Genomic DNA, 21966 nt, shown 5'->3' with positions numbered 1-21966 from the left:
AACTTGATGTTTGAAGAACCACTCCAACAAGTGCAAAGCACGAGAAGTAGCAAACACGTTGATTGGCTTCATTTAGATAACTTATTCAGAATGAAAAATAATAACAAAATCGATTGTAATATTAGGGTTGCACGATTTAGTTTCTGCATATTTTTCGCTCTCTTTTCTCTTTACTTCTCTTTGCTGAAATGGTCGGAAGGAAAGAAGTTGTTTATTTATTTATTTAATTATTTATAGTTAAAAATTAATATTTACTTTTATTTATTTAATTAACTCAATTGTACGGTATTTGTATTTTCTTGCCTTTTGAACCAAACTTGACTTACTATTGCGTGAACAAATCAAAGCCCTCTGATGTAATGTTAATAGAAAAATGCCACGGATACCGATGCTTTGCACCGAATTTTTACACTGAATGACATGTCTACTAAATCAGACGAACCATTTATCACGTTAACAAATATTCTGCGAATGAACAGTCGTCCATCAAATATGGACGACCATCCATTGTTATTAAACGGCCGTTTATTTGAAATAGACTCCCGTCTATATTATATGGACGACCGTCCACCTAGAATGAATGTTCGTTCATAATTTAAACTAAAAAAATTTAGCCTAAATTGTTTATGGACGCTCGTCCTCTTATGAGGACGACTGTCCATAGTTATGGACTCCTGTCCATATATTATGGACGAGAGTTCTTTTAGTATGGACAATCGTCCATAGCGTCCATATAATTTCAGATGAAATACTCACTTTTAAAGTATAAAATTTTGAGATAAAATAAAAGAAAAAAAAATAATTTTAAGTAAAAGTATGGATGCCAGTCCACTCATTTGGATGGCCGTCCCAGTCAAATTTTTTTTTTTTTTTTTATTTATAAACAAAATGCAAAGCAAGAGAGAAATGAAACATGTTTTGGGAGGCCTAAATTTTTAAATATTTTAATTAAAAATTTCAAAGAAATTTTTTTATTAAACTAAAATTTGGGTATGGACAAAAATTTAATGAAGTTTGTCCAATTACTTTGAATATTGACAAAAAATGAATGAAGATAACTATAATTATTTTTGGATTGAGACAAAAATTGAATATAAAATTTTTTAAATTAAACAATTGACAAGTGTCCATCTAAAAGGGACATTTGTCCATTTATTATAAATTTTTTTGGATGAGCGTCTATCTTATATGGACGTTTATTCATAGTAAATAGATATGGACGGGCGTCCATTATTTTTCTTTTAAATTTTTTTGGACGGGTATTAGATAGACGTCTGTCCATAATAAATGGATATGAGTGTCTATAAATGCTGGACAATAGTTCATTTATGAAAAACTCTAATATGGCCACGTCTGATTGGTTGTTATGCCCTTCGGTACAAAAATTGGGTATAAAATTTTGGTGTTGTAGCATTACTCATGTTAATATGCACTCGAAAAATTGGGGTTAACGTATCGTAAAGACATAAACTTGACGAAACAAGCTCTTCCTCACGTCGTAAACATCAACGCCCAATCTTTCATACCCTCAACTTCACCGACACAGCAAGCGCATACTCACAACCGGCGTCTCTAATGACAGGGATCTAACCACAAAGCTTCTGTCTCAAGTTGGAAATCACCAAGACTTCGATGATGCAAACCAAATCCTTTCTTCTTCTCTTGAGCCGACAACGTTTTCTTACTCTACTATTATCTATGCCTACTCGAAACAAAATCTTTTTACTCAATCGCTCAGTGTTTTCTCTCAAATGCTCTCTCACGGTCACCTAATGCTTGTTGCCTGCTATTCTTAAGGCTTGCACTGGATTGTTGTCACTGGAAAGGGGATAACAAGTTCATGCAATGGTGTTTGTGTACAGGTTTAATTTAGATCCGTTTGTTCAGACTTCTTTGGTTCTTATGTACGTTAAACGTCAGAAGAACATTGGGACGCTCACAAAGTGTTTGATAGATTAGCCCAACCGGGCGTGAAAACTTTTAGTGCTCTGCTTGCGGCTTACGCGCGACAAGGGTGCGTGGATGTAGCGAAAAAACACTTTAACGACATGGTTCTTTCAAGAGTGGAACCCGATGAGTTTACTTGGAATGGTATGGTTGCAGGGTTTAATAACAGTGGACATTATGAAGAGGCGGTACTTTTGTTTCAAAGGATGCATTTTGAAGGATTTACGCCTGATGAGCACAGTGTTTCTATGTTCTTTCCGCTGTGGGCGACTTGGAGAATCCCGAACTTGCAATTGGTTTTGTGAATTTGATAAAATTAGTGTTAATTGGAGCTTGATTGTTGGAATTGATTGTGGTTGTGTTACGTTGCCGTGAGTTTTGTGTTTTTTTTTTTTTCCAGCCGCCAATCTTCCCAATTGCACCATCACTGCATTTTCGAAAGTTGGTATACCAACTCTCGAATGTGTTGACTTGTTTTTGAGGCAGGGCAATTTGCTGGTGAAGTTAGAGCCTCTAGATTGTTGTTGTTCTTGGATGAGTTCTAATAGGCTTTCGGTTTGCTGTGACTGCCAATCAAGTCTTTGTTCTCAAGTGACATTTTTTTTATTTTCAAGAGGTAAAAAGAATATATAAGAGGAATCAGCACTAGGGAATAGCTGTAGTTCTTGGAAAAATTCCACTGTAAGGCAAAATGGTATAGTGAAGGAGATAAAGTGAACTTTCGAAGAGTGGCTTATGTTTGGTATGTGAATTCATGAATAATAGATGTATTGGTATTTATCTGAATTTAGTTTTAATTGAATGAATAGAGAGAAGAGATCTTCAACAACTTGCTTGTTGATGGGAATATGATGGAAGCGGTATAGCAGATTTCTGATGTCACTATATCTATAAGCTCATAGATTTTGCAATGGAAATTTTGACATTGATACTTCTGCTTTCTAATTATTGTTATTCTTAATGTTCAATTTGTTGGTAAAATTGTGTGCAGTCCTAAATTCAATCCTATAGACCATGTGTCTTTAACTTGTTTTTGAGTTCTATATTCCTCTAGTTTACTACTATTGTATCTTAACAATATAAAACTTTTTCTTACTTTCTTTGCAGGAGAGTACCATTGCCCCGGGCTAAATAAAGTTGTCACTGAATTTACTAATATTGTTGCTGTCAGGACTACAGGGAAGGTGTTCTGTTATGATGTATGTTTTTTGGATTGTCGTCACTTTTAGTGATATTACTTCAAGTTCATGTATATAGTATGTAGATAAATTCTTCAGTTTTGTACTCTTGTCTTATAAGCAATCAAAGAATTTATAAGAGCTTCCAACTGATGAACCTTTCATCAAGGAAGACCTTATAGCAATTCAGGTTATTAGTTGTTCTGAGCATATGATGTTTAACTTGTTGATTGCATGGTAGTGGCATGAATTTTATGATTTACGAGGACTTTTTTTGTGGTGTGCTTTGCAGAATCCTAATGCTCTTGATTTTGATCTTGTTAAAAAAGGTCTGAAACTTGATGATGAAGGTGAGCCATACCATTTGCCACTCTTGTAATGTCAATTTTAAATTTTTCTTTTCTTTTTTTCCTTAATGATTGCAACATCTTGTTTTCCATTCTCTACAACTAAAGAAAATGAATTCAGATCCAACCTATAACATAAACATTGCTGGAGATATCAAGCAGATGTTACAGGAGCTTGGAACTGAGAAAGGAAAACAAACTGCACTGCTTATTAATTATCAGCTGCCTTTAGAAATTATCAGCGGTGGAGAAGGTTCTTGTTGATGACAATGAAGAAGAGGAAGGGAAGGCCAAAGAAGAGGAAAATGCTGAGGATGAAGATAAAGTTAACTCTTTTAAATATCAGCTGCCTTAAGAAATTATCATTATTGATATAACACGCCTATATTATTTTGACAATAAAAAATTTGTCATGTAAAAGTATTTGTATCAAAAATTATTTGTTATGCTATTAAATTTTTTACAAAATTATTTTTGTCACTATACAATTTTTGACAAATAATATTGTCATATAGATAAACATGTGACAAAATAAATATTGTTACAATAAAGTCAATGACAAATAAATTTCTGTCACTATTAAAATTATGTACAAATAATTTAGTCATTATTCACAATTTTGAGAAAATCAATTTTAGCATAATATATTATTTTTTCACCATAAAGCTTATCATTTGGTCTTTAAATATAAATAAATTATGATAAAACATTACATATAGTGATAAAAATTGTTTTCTATTATTACAAATCATTTATCACAATAAATTAGTTTAAAATGACAAATTATTATTATCACAATAAATAATTAGGCTATGGTGATCAAACTTTTTTTTGTCACCATACACTTAAGAGTACGACTGTACGAGCTTAATGTGACCAATCTGGTGAACAATACAATTCCTCACATTAGCGAAATGGTCACGATTTTGATATTTATAGTAACAAATTATTTTATTGCGAAAAGCCTAAATTCTTGTAATGTAACAAAATAAAAAAATTTAATACTTACATACTCTTGATCAAACTCCTTCCATTGCATAAATTGTATATAAATATTTAAGCTACGTTTGTTTTATTATTTTTTCCTATCCTATCCAAAATATATATTTATTTCATTATTCTCAAAATTCAATCTTATTCTATTCAACTCAAAATATTAAAAAATTTCAACCCCCTAGGTTTGTTAATTTAACTAAATACCCCTAACAAAAAAAGTTTATAAATTGACAAAACACTCTCATCCACTCACATTTGTCAGATTATGGCCACCACTGCTAGAAGGTGGTCAGAATCTACCGTAATGGCACACCCCAACTAGATCTGGCCGATAGCGCATCGATCTAGCCTTTTCGAAAAATGGCAGATCTACGGCCAAAGATATGGCCATTGACGCCACATTTGGTCGTCGTTAAATGCTAGATCAGGTTACTACCGATCAGAGCCAACCAATAGTACACCATTACAGTAGATTCCGGCCACCTTCCAGTGGTGGTGGCCAGAATCTGGCAAATGTGGGCGAGTGGGTGGATGAAGATGTTTTTGTTAATTTATAAACTTTTTTGTTGGAGCTGTTTAGTTAAATTAACAAACCTATGGGTGTTTTTGTTAATTTTAAATCCTATCTCATAATAACAACCTAACTCAACTTTTTAGTTTTTAAAAAATACTATTCAAAATAATAAAACAAACATAGCCATATATATATATTTTTTAAAATCTCTTTAAATACCATTTAATACCGAAAATAGCCTTGTTTTTTTTTCCTAATTTCAAACTTAATTAGGTTTTTTTTTTTTTTTTTTTAACATATCTTTTCCCAATTTAAACTGAATTAGGTTTTTTTTTTTTATACCCATGGTTTTTAATTTCAATTTTGAAACTTACATTTTTCTTCAAATTTATATTCAGCTTGTTGTGTGACTACTTTATCTATAGCTTCAGTAAATATTTTCATTAAATAAAGAAATAGGGGAGAAAAAAGTTTCAATATTTAAAAAAAAATGAATTTGGTTTATGCAAGATTAAAGCTTAAAAATTAAAACAAAAATAAAACAAGATAGATGTATTTGAAATTATTAGTCATTTTCAATCATTATTATTAAGTTAAAATTGTCAAAATAAATAAACAAGTGGGATAGTATCAATATGATGGGAGCTAAAAATCTTTTTTTTTTTTTTTTATGTATGAGTGTCCAGTCAGCGTACGCTACCTCATAATCTACCGAGACCATGAAACTACCGTCAGATAAAAGTTCATGACTACCCCTATTAGCAATCAATGAGAGACTTGAATTGAAGACCTCTTGAGTAATATACCTAAAGTCTCTATGAACACCTCGACCACCTATAGTAGTTAGCTAAAAATCATTTCCCTTAAACGAGTCCGATGGTACTCTATATACTATCATGGGAGGGAACTACATTAACCAATAGCTGAGGCTGAGCCGAAAGTCTTGTTGTAAGATGGTTAAAAGCATAATGGATGAGCATCATTTCTGCCTACTGATAAATATTGCAAACTATCACTTTCTAAATGAGTGTGAACATTGCTGATTTAATTAGAGCTGTAAACATGTCGTCTCTAGTTGAAAATCTTGGAGACATGTCCGGTTTTCATTTTATAATTCAAGTAAATGTACTTTTCAAAATTTTCTAAACACATGTCATTTTCAAAATCATATTTATTTTATTTTTTTTCTTTTTAGTTGGGGAACAGCAAGAATATATCCGAATTCATGTGAACTGTGAACCTCCAAGTTTTTACATAGACACCCGATAGGAGGAACCTATGGTTTTGAAATGGAAAACTAAACTCACCTTATAAATTGATGTACGTAGGAAAACCTTCATAAAAGTAAGTAGACATCGCATTAAAAATACAAGTTTTTTTTCATATCTTATCAAATACCAAAGTTTAATATTTGTAAATCATTTAATACACAGTTAGATTCAGCCTTTATGTTGTAGGATAAAAGATAGAATAAGGTATGTAGTTATTGCACTTAAGATTCTGTACCATAATATAATATTATAATTATATTATATAATATATATATATCTATATATATATAATTATATATATATATATATATATCTATATAGATATATATATATAATAATTGGATTGTCTGAACCAGCTTGCACACACTTCAACTAATCTATGGGATCTTTTAAACACTCTAAAAATCCAAAAGACGAGATAAGCCACAATGTTATTGTGGTAGGTGGCCCCAAGATTTGAATCTAATAACTTAAGGGAGTGAGCAAACCTCCTTGACCGTCAGACCATTCCCTTGGGATTACCAGAATTAACTTTTTACAATAGTATGTCAATTACAAGGTGTAAGTGTTCCATTACAGGGTCCCTTTGCTTCTTTCACTAAACCTCAGAGGTCTCCACATAAAAACCTCAGTGAACCTTTATTACCATGAACAATTTATTCCTTTAGTGAAGAAAATTTATCAAGTTCATCTTTTTTTTTTCACTTTCATCTAGTTATAAATAATTATTAATTTGCGAATGATAATACCCACTTCTTAAAATGATTGATACTCGAACAAGCTCGAATCAGAATAAGATCTCTACACTTGCATATATCAAATCTTAATTTCATGAAACATTTAGCCACTAAAAGTAGGTTATTAAAAGCGTGAAGAAAGAGACACTTGAGTTCGAGTCTCTCCAGGCACTAATAAAGGGGGTCACTGAGGTTCTTACTTGGTCAACAGCTCCAAGACTTTGAATGATTAGTTGAGGTGCGTGCAAACTGATCCGGACATTGCCAATGATAAAAGAGAGAGAGAGAGAGAGAGGACTACCAAAATTGAAAATCTTAAAGAAATTCGTAGAAAAGTTAGCAAAGATTGAGAAAGAATTATAGCGGATGTATGAACAATGAATGAGGAGCAAATGAATTAATTGAGAAAGGAACGTATTGGGACAGAAGCTGAGGTGCCAATATATGTGTACAATCAACTCTATTATGTATTCCTTCAAAGCCAAGGTAGACTCTGCAATCAAATTTAATTCCCAACAGCCTCTAAATTAAACTATTTGTCTCTTCTTTTGGATTTCTTTGCACTTGAATACAAATCTTTTGTTTTTGGGGGCATACTACTCTTGTTCAAGTTCAAACATACCTGTGTTTGAGTTTTTGAATCCAATTTCAATTGGAATCTCGGAATGCAAGACTCATGAGATTTTTATAACATTCTTCTTCTTTATAGTGAAATTCTATCTACAATAGCAAAGTGGACATAACTCTTGTATTTTCTCATTTGTTTGTTTGTTTATTAGTGCTTTCATAGGTATTTAAGAATAGCAATTAACATAATAAAAATTAAAAAAAAATCCCATCAACATGCATCTACCAATTTGAAATGTGTTTTTTTTCCAATCAGTTTATTTACTATCATTGTTGAATGATTATAATTGAACTTAGTTTGAAGACTTTAATGAATCATGGAGGTTCTAGTATGAATATACATCAAAATTCTCAAGTACAGATATCCTCAAATGTGTAACATGTGGATCAAAGTTCAATAACTGGCTGTTGTCATCGATTATATTTATATAACAGAAGTCTACAATTTTCTTAAACTACAATTTTCATTAGATCGAGTCGATAAACATTTTACAGACATTGAAAAAACACTAAAGACAAAAATTCAAATTTTCTCATATTGAAAACCGACATAGAAAAATTACCTCTGGGTAATCGAGCGATTCGATAGAGACTTTTAAATGTATTACTCAAGAGGTCCTTAATTTGAGTCTCTCTTCGGTTACTAATAGGGGTAGTCACTAGAGCTCTTACCCGGTAGATAATTCCAAGGTCTCAAGAAATTAGTTGAAGTACGCGTAAATTGGTTCAGATATTCTGGTCATTGAAAAAAAAAAAAACTAACAAAGAAAATATCATTTTAGTTTATCAACATCATCTTATAAGAGTTTAGATTTTAATAACACATTGGCACTTGAGAATTTGTGTATATATGCTTAAAAATTGGTCAATTTTTACATTAAGAATTTAGAAAGATATTAACAGGTAGGAAGTAATTAACTCATTTAATTAACATAATGAGTTATGGGGATTAGTTGAGGTGAGCGGAAGCTAGCTCAGATACTCCGGTCATCCAAAAAAAAAAATTAATTAATTAATTAACATAATACAAAAAGTAACAAATGAATTGGGTCAATAATAAGAAAATAATTATGATCAATAAATAATGGTGTCATAAGAAATAAATACCCAGAGAGTGGAAAAATATTCTCTTGGGTAGATCCAAAAGTACTCTTCATCACCAGAGGTGAAGTGATGGAAGTTCCTAAAAAAAACCCATCAACAATAAAAATTAGAAAATGAGATGATTATAAAAGTTAATATGAAAATTGATAAAAGGGAAAAGGGCCCTTAAATTTAAGAGGGTGTAGAAACGTGTAATGTAGCCCCCAGAAGCATGTGAAAATGCCTCCCCTCCCTCTTCCTTAAAGAATTGGTCCCAGTCTCTGCATGTCTTCACGTGTCCTGACTCCTCCCATCCCCATTGCTGTTAATTACACCATCAGCTTCTGCATAGGATTCTAAGGCCCCATATCAACATATTTTGATTGATATTCATATTTATAATCTTAAATTTTTAAGTATCATTTTCTAGCCTCTGTGTCCCTTACTCTCAGTCATGGCATGTGAGATGCAGCCTCCAATCAGCCAACAGTGAGTTAAAAAGAGTTTTAGACTCTTCTGATGATAAGACAAAGTCCTTGATAAATGAGAGAGAAACGGAGAGAGAGAAGAAGAGTTTGGTTTGGTTTTCTTTTAATTTGTAGTGTTGTTTCTATCATTTTGCTAATTCACAGTGACTGTTGTGAGTGAGAAAGAGCAAGAAAATCTTGAGAGAAAAGGTAAGAAAAGAAAGAAAATCTTAAAACACCTAAACATGTTTGATGGAGTTCCAGCTGAACAGTTGCACCAGTTCATAACTTCATCAACAAGACCTTCTCTTCCTCTCCCTCTCCCTCTTTCTTTTTCTTCTTCAGCTCTTCACCTCCATCATCACCATCATGCCTCCTCCAACACCAATATTTTCCCTACTTTTGATCCTTACACTTCCACCCCTCCTCCTTCTCAACAGCTACTACAGCTCCCCCACCATCATTTTTTGCACCCATTGCACCACCACCAGCAGTATTCACCAACCCAGAAAAATCATCAAGACAAACAAGAAAACAACAACAGCAGCAGCAGCAGCAGCTTGGTGGCGATGAATTTCGAGATTGAAAGAGATAGATCGATACCGGAACCGGTTGAAGTTGATCCAACTTGGTCTAATGAAGAAGTGCTTTCACTGTTGAGGATCAGATCTAGCTTTGAGAATTGGTTCCCCGAATTCACTTGGGAACATGTATCAAGGTACTTTTATCCTTTCTGTGCAATTCGTTTCAATTTTTATCCTGAATTTTTCTTGTTTGGTGAGTGCAAAATAAGATGAAGCTAGGGTTGAAGGTGAATTATTTATATATGCATGGGATAAACATACAGTGACTCTTGAAATCATGGAATTTTGTGACTTGAATGAGTTGCAGTAGTACTTTTAGCTGTTGGTTTCTTCATGAACTTTACCCCAGTAAGCTCAATCGGGATCTTCAATAATTTTGAGCACAACCACAGAGAGAGAATAATTAAAGAAAGAAGTCCCTGCTGGCTCCTATATATTTTAATAAAATTAAGAGATATATTAAAGCAGAGAGAATAAAAGTTCATGGTCATTTTGGTTTTATGTATTTCTGGTGTTTGCAGGAAGCTTGAAGAGACTGGGTACAAGAGAAGCGCAGACAAGTGTAAGGCGAAATTTGAAGAGGAGAGCCAATGCTTCAACAACATTAATTACAACAAAAGCTATAGATTGTTCAGTGAATTTGAAGAGTTTTATCATGGTCATCAAAACTCCCAGGTGGTTGCTCAAGATAAGAACCAGAAGATGGAGAAGTCGCGAGAAGAAGAAGGAGAAGAAGACGATGAGATGGAACGTGATAACTTGGATGAAGATTCGAAGAAAGAGGAGATAAGTGTGGAAGATGCACCTGAGGATAATGAGAAATTGGTGGAGATATCAAAAGGCAAGAAGAGGAAAAGACAGAAGAACTTTGAGATGTTTAAAGGCTTCTGTGAAGACATTGTGAAGAAGATGATGGCTCAACAAGAGGAGATGATGAATAAGCTTCTTGAAGACATGATGAAGAGAGATTAAGAGAAGGTTGCCAGAGAAGAAGCTTGGAAGAAGCAAGAGATGGATAGGATTAATAAGGAACTTGAAATTAGGGCTCATGAACAAGTCATTACAGGTGATAGACAAACCACCATAATCAAATTCTTAAAGGGCTTCACTACCTCTACTGGTTCTTCTGAAACTGAAAGTCGTCTTGATAAGGTACTAAACACTCTAAATTCTCCCACTTCATCTTCCTTAAATCTTGCACAAAACCCTAATGCTCCACAAAACAATCTAGAAATGCCCACTTCAGCTAGCCATCAAATTTCAGTTTTTTCTCCAAGCCAAAGCAGTCCATTGACATCCACTTCACTACCTCAGCCCTCAGCACCACAAAACCCTATTTTAAATCTTGCTCCAACCCAAAACCCTAATTCTCCAAAATCCCAAAACAAGCAATTACCACCCACTACTTCGTTCTCAAAACAAAATGGCACTCAAATTAATCATGGAAGTAGCAATGATAAAGAAGACCTCGGCAAGAGATGGCCTAGAGATGAAGTGTTTGCACTGATAAACCTGAGATGCAGCCTCTACAACAATGGAGAAGACAAAGAAGGAGCGGCGGCGGGAGCGGCGAAGACTCCATTATGGGAGAGAATTTCACAAGGGATGTTAGAGCTTGGATACAAAAGAAGTGCAAAGAGATGCAAAGAGAAATGGGAGAACATCAACAAGTACTTCAGGAAAACCAAGGATAACAACAAGAAGAGATCACTTGACTCAAGAACATGCCCTTATTTTCATCAATTAAGCACCTTGTATAATCAAGGAACAGTTGTAGCACCACCCTCCGATGGCACGGAAAACCGCTCCTCCAGCTTACCGGAAAACCACAATGCTTCTTCTTCTCAGGGAGGTTCTAGTACGACTGATTCAATTGTTGAAGGTGAGAAAATTTTGGTTCAAGCTGAGCCTCCTGCAGCTTTCGATTTTGATTTCTAATATTAAATTTTATGAGAATTTTTGTGAGTGTAGTGGCATTTTTATCACTAAATGAGTACATTAGACAGTAACTTTTATTGGAATTTTATGTTATATGTTTTTTGTTTGAAGTTGTATTGTAGTGACAGTGAGCACCGACAAGATATATGAAAAATGATGAGTAAATATTAGAGGAGAAGATGTGTTTTGCTACATGAAAGAAAGACATTCTTCAGACTGTTGTTACCAAATAAAATAAAACAATACGGTGGGAAATTTGGAATCTTTTTCAACCAAGGAATTGCTCGTCTTGAAATGACTTCATTTTTTTATATCAGAATCAAGAAACACATAAATGGCCAATCATTAATGCTATTGCCACTCCATTTCTCCCTTTACACTTTATAGAAATGGAGTTAATGAAAAGAATACAGAAATCAGAAGCAAGAAATATAAATACCGACCTCTCCCCTTGTGGCCGAATGACAAACCCTTTAACTATTATGGTTGGTTATACCTAGGGGGGTTTATGTTCAAGTCGCAGGAAAGATATCTATCATATTTGTGCAATTACCTTAGTCTACTGGGCTTACAAGGTAGTCCTAAGGATTAGACAGACTCCAATATAGATTTGGATACCTCATATACATAAAAATAAAAAGAATACATTTGTTTAGCTACAAAAATTAGAAGCAAGAAATATAAATACCAAATAATGTTATTGCCACTCCTCTTCTTTTAGAAATGTTTAAGCTTAATTTATATACTTTGGAGAAATTTGCATTAATGGAACGATTGCTATTAATTAAATTTTATAAATAAGAGTATGATCATCAAATTTTATAAAGATGGGTGATGTAAGTTTCTAAATTTAGAATAACTAATTTTATAAAAGAATGAGATGTGATAGTCTTGAACTTGATGATGAGGACTAGTGTTATAAATCAGGCACCCAATAAGGTTTGCTCCTTTCATTGATTTCGCTGAGTTCCAATCACTTTGAGACCATCTATCATATTTGTGACTTATTTAGGCTTGTAGGGTATTCAATGGGCTCCGAAAATTAGTTGAGGTATACGTAAACTAGCCTAAACACCCCGATCATCAAAAAAATATTTTTTTTTCTTGATATTTCGATGAGAAATTGCTATAACCACCAAAAAATTTAACTCAAGCCTGGTAACATCAAGTGCAATTAAAAATTAGAATAGAGGTTGTTATTAAGAAAATAATATTATTACAAAATTAAGTGTAATATATATATATATATATTCACAAAGAGTTTCAGTTGTCATCCCTATTAAAAGTCATAGGAACTTGTGGGGATTACCTAGGGGTTTAAACGAGCTAAGCCGAGCTGAGTTTTGGGCTAATGGAGCTCAACTTGTTTGCTTGTCAAGCTCACCCAAAAAAACTCTCCAATCCTTCATTTTTTTTTTTTTCTTTCCATTCGAGTTTTTTGAGCTTGAACTCATCTCGATATTGTAGCCAAGTCAAGCTGAGTTGAAGCCGCTCGCAAGTGGCTCAACTTGGCTTGGCTGACACTCCTATGATTATTATCAAGAGAACTCGAACTTGGGAGACTAAGCTAGATCTTCCTTTATTCTTTTATCATCAAGTCACCCAATGACGGTTATATGTGTGAAATAATTGTAAAGAGGTATATGTATAAGTGATTTTTTCATGGTATTTTAGAGTATGTGATTAATAATTTGAATGAATGAAATAAAAGTGGAAATAGTAATAAACAGGAGAAGCTAAAATACAAACTATGTAAAATGACAACTCAAATACAAAGGGGACCTACCACATGACCCCAAAAATTACTCTTTGTACGCTGAATATCAACAGAATACTTGAAACAGTAAAAACTGTGCCGTTTTGTCCTTATAATCCACTTTGTAACAACTACTGCCTTCAACTTGTGCTTTCGTGGGTCCTCCTCTCTTATTTTATTATTATTTCTCTGTGCAGAGAGAGATTCATTGATGTACTGCCAACTACACATCACCATCACATGTGATGCTCTGTCTCGTCTGTAAGGGCGTCGCCAGCCAGCCAGGATCGTGATGAGTTGGTGCACGTGCGTGCATCATTGTGGGGTCCTTTCCATCAGACGGCTCTGAATGATACGTGCGTGTGTGTACGTATGGGTTTCGGTTTGGGTGTTTCATTTTTTTTTTTTTTTTCTTGGGTTCTGGAAAAAGTCAACATGATCAAGTGATGTCCTGGGTTTTGACTTGTGTTTTCTTTTTTCTTAACCCTTTGTAACTGCTTATTGATTACAATGATTTCAGTGTAAAAAGTTGACTTTTGAGTTTTGCTTATCAAGATTCTCATATGTATCCTTTTTCATGCAGGTTTCCTGTACTGGATCATGGGTTAGTATTTTGTTGTTGGACTTGGATCAACCCACAACCCATGGACCAAAACTCTTGCCCCAAATACTCTCAGGCCCATCATTTTAAAACCGAGCTCCCGAAATGTTATATCAAGTCGGATTGATGAACACGAATCAGACTCATTTAAATAATTTTTTTCAAATGATACTAACCCCAAACTTATATGTGTAATTTCTTTTAGAAAATCGGAATCATAAAATGTTTATGTAGTATTTGACGTAAATTTCAAGTATATTAAGACGTATGAGTTTTAAACTCAAATATGTTCAGTTTAACTAAGTAAAACCATTGTGATTGACCACTTTTTTTTTATATGGATTTTTTAGTGTATTATTCGATAGGTTTTGAGTTCGAATCTCTCTTTGGAAGAAGTAACTACTGGAATTCTTACTTGATAAATAGTTTCAAGGTCCCGAAAGATTAGTTAAAATATTTGTAAGTTGGTACGAAGACTCCTCAATCATTAAAAAAAAAAAATAATAATAATAATAATAATAATAATAATAATAATAATTGACCACTTCACATAGCCCAACGTGTCAACCATAACAGTTGATATCACAAATTTAATTAAAATGTGAATAAAATTCTCCAAATTTTTAAAAGTTTGATAAGACCGATGAAGGAAATATTGACAAGGGCTTGTCCGTAGCACTTCCTTTTTCTCCACCAACTCTTGTTTTATTTGAGCCCATTTAGGCGTTGTTGTGTACCACTCAACCACGTTTCCCCCGTTTAAATTTCAACTCACTTGACCTACACCAAACCTTTCTCTTCCCTTTCAATTTTGGCCTTTTATTTTATTTTGATTTTAAAAAAGAGGGAAAAAAAAAAAAAACCTTCAATTGATCATCTTTTAGAGGAGTAATGCTACACGCACCGAATGACGTGACACAATATATTACTCGACGATCATGATTGCGTTACGTCATTTGGTGCGCATCATTCGATAATTATATTATTTTCTCTTTTAAAGAGCCTAAATTAGAGTAGAATAACCACCACCGAGTAGTCTAATGGTAAAAGAGCAAAGGAAGATATAATAAGAGGATGAATCTTATTCGGACGATAGTTTTAAGGTCTTAAGGGATTAGTTGAGATGCATGTAAACTAGTCCGAACACCCTCGATCATAAAAAAAAAAAAAAAAAAAAGAACTAGGAGAACCAGGAGCAACCGCCCAAATACTTGAGACAATAACATAATGCACAATCTTTAAGATAGCATTTTCAACACTTTTTCACTCCACCCGCTTGGAGTATAATTTATAGTAAGCTTTTGGTTCTTTATATTTGTTTCATTAAGTTGGCCTTCAATAACCAACAAATATCCATCTCTCCAAAGTTTGTTGAGATATAAGTCCAATTAAATAGAGCATGCTATCACAAGTCACATAAAATAAAGTAAATGGGTTGTTCATCTCTTCACGCTTAATATACTTTTATTCATGCGTAGTTATACTTTAGCTTTTAAGGGTTACTATCATATACGCCGATGTGATCCATTAATTCCATACTCACCTACGACCACGAGTCACATTCACGAGTATAAAAAAGTATCGTATCGGTTTTGTTAACTTCCTGAAAGCAGTAGATGTTAATAAAATTAAACCATCACTTAAGAGTTATGATAATAGGTTATTACTACATATGCAAATTTTTTTTATACAAATTGAAGTATACCCTGTATTTAATTTGAAGATGGAGATTGAGTTTGTAAATTGTAAATTGAGATTGTGTTATTTTTTTTATTGAATTGGGTAGTTTTCCTTTTACACGAATGATGTTATAGAAAAGGTGTTATGTTCCCTTTTCAACTTTTTCTAATAAAAGAGTGTGATGGGTAGCTTCAAAAAGTAGCTCTCCAATAAAGGAACAAAACAACTAGTTCCTACCCACAAAACTTATTAGTCCCACCTTAATTATATTCATTATTGGGAAAAAAAAATTGTTGTTTTCTGAATTTAAATGTAATTAATATATGATTTAGATGTTAAACAACATTCTCATTAATTATTTATTTTATAATTATATGATCAAAGAGCCTTTAAGATAATCTTCAATATTCCTAACTACCCCCTTGGCACAATATATTAATGAAGTTAGTCTCTTACTTGTTAATACAACACCTACAAATAATAAATATATATATGAGCCATTATGAAAAAAAAAATAATAAAAAAATAATCTATGTATTATGAATGAATTAGAGATCAATTTTTCATACAAACCCATCTATACAAAGTGATGTATTTTAATGTGATTGGGTACTTTTGAATTAGAGATAAACTTAGCAATTCAAGTAGATGATATGTCAAACAAGTCAAATTGTTGCATCAGTTTGTAGGGAATAATTTGTATATAGAGCATTTTTCTTAAATATATAAATAGGATAAGTAAGAATTTGTTTGGTATAGATTTTAAATGTAGTTTTCTATTTTTGAAAAACAAGAGATAAAAAAATATAACCCCAAGGGAGCCTGACGGTCAAGAAGGTTAGCTCTCTTCATTAACTTCCTATGTTCGAGCCACCTACCACATTTGTAGCTTACTTTGAAACATTGAACTTATAAGGTGTTCAGTGGGCCACAAAGATTAGTTAAGATACGCATAAGCTAATCTAAGCAGTTCGGTTATAAAAAATCTTATAATAACCGAAAAGTTTTCAGAAATAGTTTTCGAATACCATCTTAAAATTTACTTTATATTTTATAAATTTGAGAATAGTTTTGCATAGTCAAATATTAAAATAATCAAATCATAATTTAAAATTTTTAATTATATTTTAGTTTTAAAAATCAATCGACTTAAATTTGTATTATAATTATAATTATTTATTTATTTATTTATTTTTGGTGAATTTAGTTTTATCACCCTTAATATGGTTAGGAGAGTGGCCCACATGATGACCATGGTCAAAGGGACCATGATAATGTTACTCTCCGGTAATGGTCAATGGGCATAATAGTGTTAAGATATTAATTAATTAAATAAATAAATCTACCCACTAATGGAACCTTAATGATAATTATGTTTCCTTAAATGAAGTAATTGAAATGAAATGATAGAATAGACAAAACCTTCTCCCTAACTACCATGTCTTGCAATTCCATTTTCTTGTAAAGTGGTCTTTACTTCCATCCTCATTATCACCATTTTTTTCATTTTCATGGTCCATCTCCATGCATATGCATCATACAAACAACTCTCTCTCCTACAGCATGAACCTTTTTCTTTTTACATTACTTTTCTTACAAAATATACTATAATTTTGAAAAAAAACAAAATTGAATTTATATATGTTGAAATTTTGATAGACAATCTTTAATATGGACAAAAAAACTAAACGATTAATAACATTGTGGCTTTAAGTGTTAGTCTATTGGTCAAAGAGGTTTGCTCATTTTTTTAAGTTTTTAGGGTCAAACTTTGAAGTCACCTACTATAATAACATTGTGGTTTACCTGATCTTTTAACTTTATAAGATATTCAATAGACCTCGAAGATTAGTTGAGGTGTACGCAAGCTGGACCGAATACCCTAATTACAAAAAAAAAACTAAACGATTAGTTACTGACCTTTGATCTGTATGTCAAAACTTCAATTGGAAAATTTAAATATTGATAAATGTTACAATATTATTTTTTTTGGAACCCTTCGTTATAACAAAAATCATTTATTAGATAATTCATAAATAAGGGCCGATTTCTTATTCTACATAGGAGTAAATATTCACTTCTTTGACTATAAGAAAATATAATCTTAAACAAATACAAAATGTACAATAGGAAATATACCACTAAAACTATAACTTCGTCGGATTAGGAGTTTGCAGAAAACACCTAAGCCATGTTGAAATGAGTGGAATGAAAGTAATATGAATGCAACTTAATAGAATGAAAGTAATATGAATGAATAGAACGAGATTACTTTGTTTGCTAGCAATAAAAAATAATGGAAAAATAAAAGTTTGCTGTTTTTGGACTAAAATGCCCTTAATTTATTTTATTAAATAAATATATTTTAATTTTTTATATTAATATAAAATTTTAAAATAAAAAATTTCCAAAAATCTTAAAAATTCTAAACTGATCAACCCCGACCAAACTCGTAAGTTGGTGAATTTGCCCTATAATTCTAGCGTCAACATCAGTGCATGAGCAATCACTGGCCAACGATCTACCTATCTTGATAGATCCCAATCATCAAAAATCGGCTTCATAACATCACACGCAATGGCCTTCTATCATGGCCGTTACGTGTGATGTCATGAAATGAGTATTCAATCAAGTTCAACTCTTCATATTTATTTAATCATTAATGTTTTAATAAAATAATTTAAGTTTAAATAAATTGATTTAGGGGTAAAATGGAAAATAATAATTTAAAGAAAGGGTATATTAGGCATTTTAGCCATCCAATACTAGCTAATGGATGGCATTCCTCCCAAATATGGTTTGGGAGGAATCCAACTCCACGCTTTTTTAGGGTCTACTTGGGAGTTTTTTTTTTTTTCCACTGGTTTTGAGAAATTTTTAATTAGACTGGTTCTAAGATGTTTTAAAACCATTACTTGCCAGATTTTTTATACACTGGTTTTGATGGGCTCAAAAACTCCTCAGAACCAGTGTAGTGTATTTTTGAGGGGTTTATAAAACACCCCAAATCGGGGTGTTTTGGTTGGTTTTAAAATTTTATTCCACAAATACCATATCCACTATAAAATTATAAAATAATTTTAAACAATCATAAAAAAAATTTATTAAAATCTCATTTCTAGATGCTTTCTTGGAGAAGTGGAGTTACAATTTTTCAATCATTTCAGATGTTGCAAAGAATGGCGAAGAAGGATAAGAAGACTTTATCACATTTGAAGTTATAAAATACTAATAAGTAGAAAACAAATAAAGAACTCTTACCTTATAATTGAAAAAACAAAACTCCTAAGTACTGGTTAGAGTTGGGGTATTTTTATGGTCATATATGTAAATTTATCATTTTAAAAAACTGTTAGAATAGCTAGAAAATAAACTTTCAAGCACAGGTTTGGTGTTTTAAAAACCGCTACTAAAAATCCTTTAAAACTGTTATGATGGTTTACTTTCAAAACCATTATGGTGGTTTACCGTCATAACAGTTACCATAAAACTCTCATGCGGACCCTTAAGGAATAAGATTTATATTCCTTATACAACCATATAAAGTATAAACCAAACAAGGAATAAGGTTTCATTCCCTTGTCCATTCATCCCAAACAAACATGACCCAATTTCTAAGAATCTCCACCTTGTTTTTACAAACGAAAAACTCTTTGAACCTTCCATCCTCAAGTTGTCGACCTTCATTCTTAGGTCATTGCAGAGAATCACCTTAAAGCTACTCAGCTCTACTCCTTAGCCACGAACATCATCAAAGAGGCCGACTAGTGAAAGACCCTTTTAAAACAACATAGTATGTTGGAATTACAAATTCAACTTCATGTATTTAACTTTGTTTTTGATAATTTTATTTTTATTTTATCTTTGATCTACAAATTGTAGGTGGAATTTGTAGTTTTTTTTTTTTTTTTGTCTTGATTTTGAATCAAATATCGAATTTAGAAGATAGTTTTGCACATCAATTGTGTATACAATTAATCAATTACAGTACAGTAAAGATTGACTTACAACTCAACTTTACAAACTTTCTCTCACAACCCTAATGTAACAGTTCGTAATTAGACACGTGGAATCTATAACAGGTAAGCAGAACCCATTTACGAGCTGCCCAATTACAAACTGTCACATCAATGTTGTGAGAGACGGTTTGTGAGATTGAGTTGTAAGTATAGTATTGACAATTATCGTATTGGGGTTTGAATTTTTTAATTATTTTATTATGAAAAAACTTAATTAGGTGGATTCTTAAATCTGAACGAAAATAATTAGATTTAAAATATTTGAGTGGATTTAATTGAGAAATATATAATTTTTTTTTTTTATTTTAAAAGTTCTTTCAAATAGCTAAAATGTATTTTTCTATCAATTTCCAAATCTTTTAATATTGTTTAAAGTAGTCAACAGCTTTCACTATTTTAGCTAAAATGTATTTTTCTATCAATTTCCAAATCTTTTAATATTGTTTAAAGTAGTCAACAGCTTTCACTATTTGAAAAANACGTAGGAGTAAATATTCACTTCTTTGACTATAAGAAAATTTAATCTTAAACTAATACGAAATGTACAATAGGAAATATACCACCTAAGCCATGTTTGGTTTGTGGATTATAAATTAATGGAATTAAAGTACTATGAATGAATAGAACGAGGTTACTTTGTTTGCTAGCAATAAAAAATAATGGAAAAAAAAAAAAAGTTTGTTGTTTTTGGACTAAAATGCCCTTAATTTATTTTATTAAATAAATATATTTTAATTTTTTATTTAAATATAAAACTTAAAATAATTTTTTTTTTTTCAAATTTGTTCCAAAAGGCTTAAAAATTTCAAACTGATCAACCCCAATCAAACTTGTAAGTCACAATTTTGTCCCACAATTCCAGCGTCAACACCGACGCATGAGCAATCATTGGCCGATGATCGACCTATCTTGACAGATCCCAATCGTCGAAAATTGGCTTTATAACATCACACGCGATGACCTTCTATCATGGCCATTACGCGTGACGTCATGAAATTGGTTTTTGGCGGTTGTGATCTATCTAGATATGTAAATCCTTAGCCGATGATTGCTCACATGCTAACAATAATGTCAGCAGTGTGACAGAGATTCACAGTCCAACGAATTTGACTAACATTGACTGGTTCGAAGATTTTCCAAAATTTGAAATTTATTAAATATTTTGAAAATTTGGAAGTTTTTAAACTTCATGTATTTAACTTTGTTTTTGGTAATTTTATTTTTATTTTATCTTTGATCTATAAATTGTAGTTGGAATTTGTAGTTAAATTTTTTTCTTTCTTTTTTTTTTTTCGCTCTTGATTTTGAATCAAATATTAAATTTAGAAGATAGTTTTTTAGCATCAATTGTGTGTACAATTAAACAATTACAGTATAATAAAGATTGACTCACAACTAAGTCTTACAAACTTTCTCTCACAATTCCAACGTGGCAGCTCACAATTGATCAACTCGCAATTTATGTAGTGTAAAAAATATTTTTTTTTTTTATTATATCGTGCAGATGTGTTAATTTTGAGTAGCTCACATGTCAATTCAAATATTGGGTCAATTTTTTTTTTTATAAAGTTTAATTTAATCAACTCTAAGTTATGCTTCCGCATAATAAAACATGAAATGATACACTTAGGGCTACATTCAAGTTGGTACAACAAAAAAACAAATAAATTCTATCATATTATATAGCTTATGGATTTTTTAATAAATTAATTAAGGTACTTTTTGTTTTTATCTTTAGTTTAATTCTTGAACAATGCAATGCATTAAAGAAATAATATATTGTGACAGCAATCTATGAGCTGGTTAATTATTAAAAATAAAATGACAGAAAAAATTGTTGTTGTTTTTTTTTGCATAATAAAAAATTATGGGAGTGCTTGATTTGTAAATGGAAAAACAAATTTCATAAATAAACAAGTTATATTAGGAAAAATAGTCTCAAAATATATTCATTTTAGTTAATATTTTTTCTTTTGATGACTAAGGTGTCTTGATCAGCTTACACGTATTTAATTTATCTTTTAGGATCCTAAAACTACCAGCCGAATAAGAGCTCCAATAGTCACCCCTATTAACAACCGAAGAGGGACTTGAACTGAGGATCTCTTTAGTAATACACACAAGAGTCTCTATAGAACTACTCGACCATCAAATGGTTGGTTTATTTTGTAAAATTGATCGATTAATTTTTGGCGTGTGATCCTCAAATTAAAATTTTAGG

The 21966-nt window shown here is 31.9% G+C and overlaps 1 protein-coding gene across 1 annotated transcript; it reads left to right on the top strand.

Moving 5' to 3' along the window:
• The first annotated feature begins 9166 nt into the window (after positions 1–9166).
• On the top strand, positions 9167–11867 carry LOC116106724 (trihelix transcription factor GTL2). The gene is given in 2 exon segments (XM_031393054.1): positions 9167–9885; positions 10273–11867. Coding segments are annotated over 2 exon segments (1890 nt in total). The 5' UTR covers positions 9167–9412; the 3' UTR covers positions 11690–11867.
• The last annotated feature ends 10099 nt before the right edge of the window (positions 11868–21966 follow it).

Source organism: Pistacia vera, unplaced genomic scaffold (genome assembly GCF_008641045.1).
Source record: "Pistacia vera cultivar Batoury unplaced genomic scaffold, PisVer_v2 Contig521, whole genome shotgun sequence".
Classification (NCBI taxonomy): Eukaryota; Viridiplantae; Streptophyta; class Magnoliopsida; order Sapindales; family Anacardiaceae; genus Pistacia; species Pistacia vera.
This window is presented reverse-complemented; position numbering and strand designations above follow the sequence as displayed.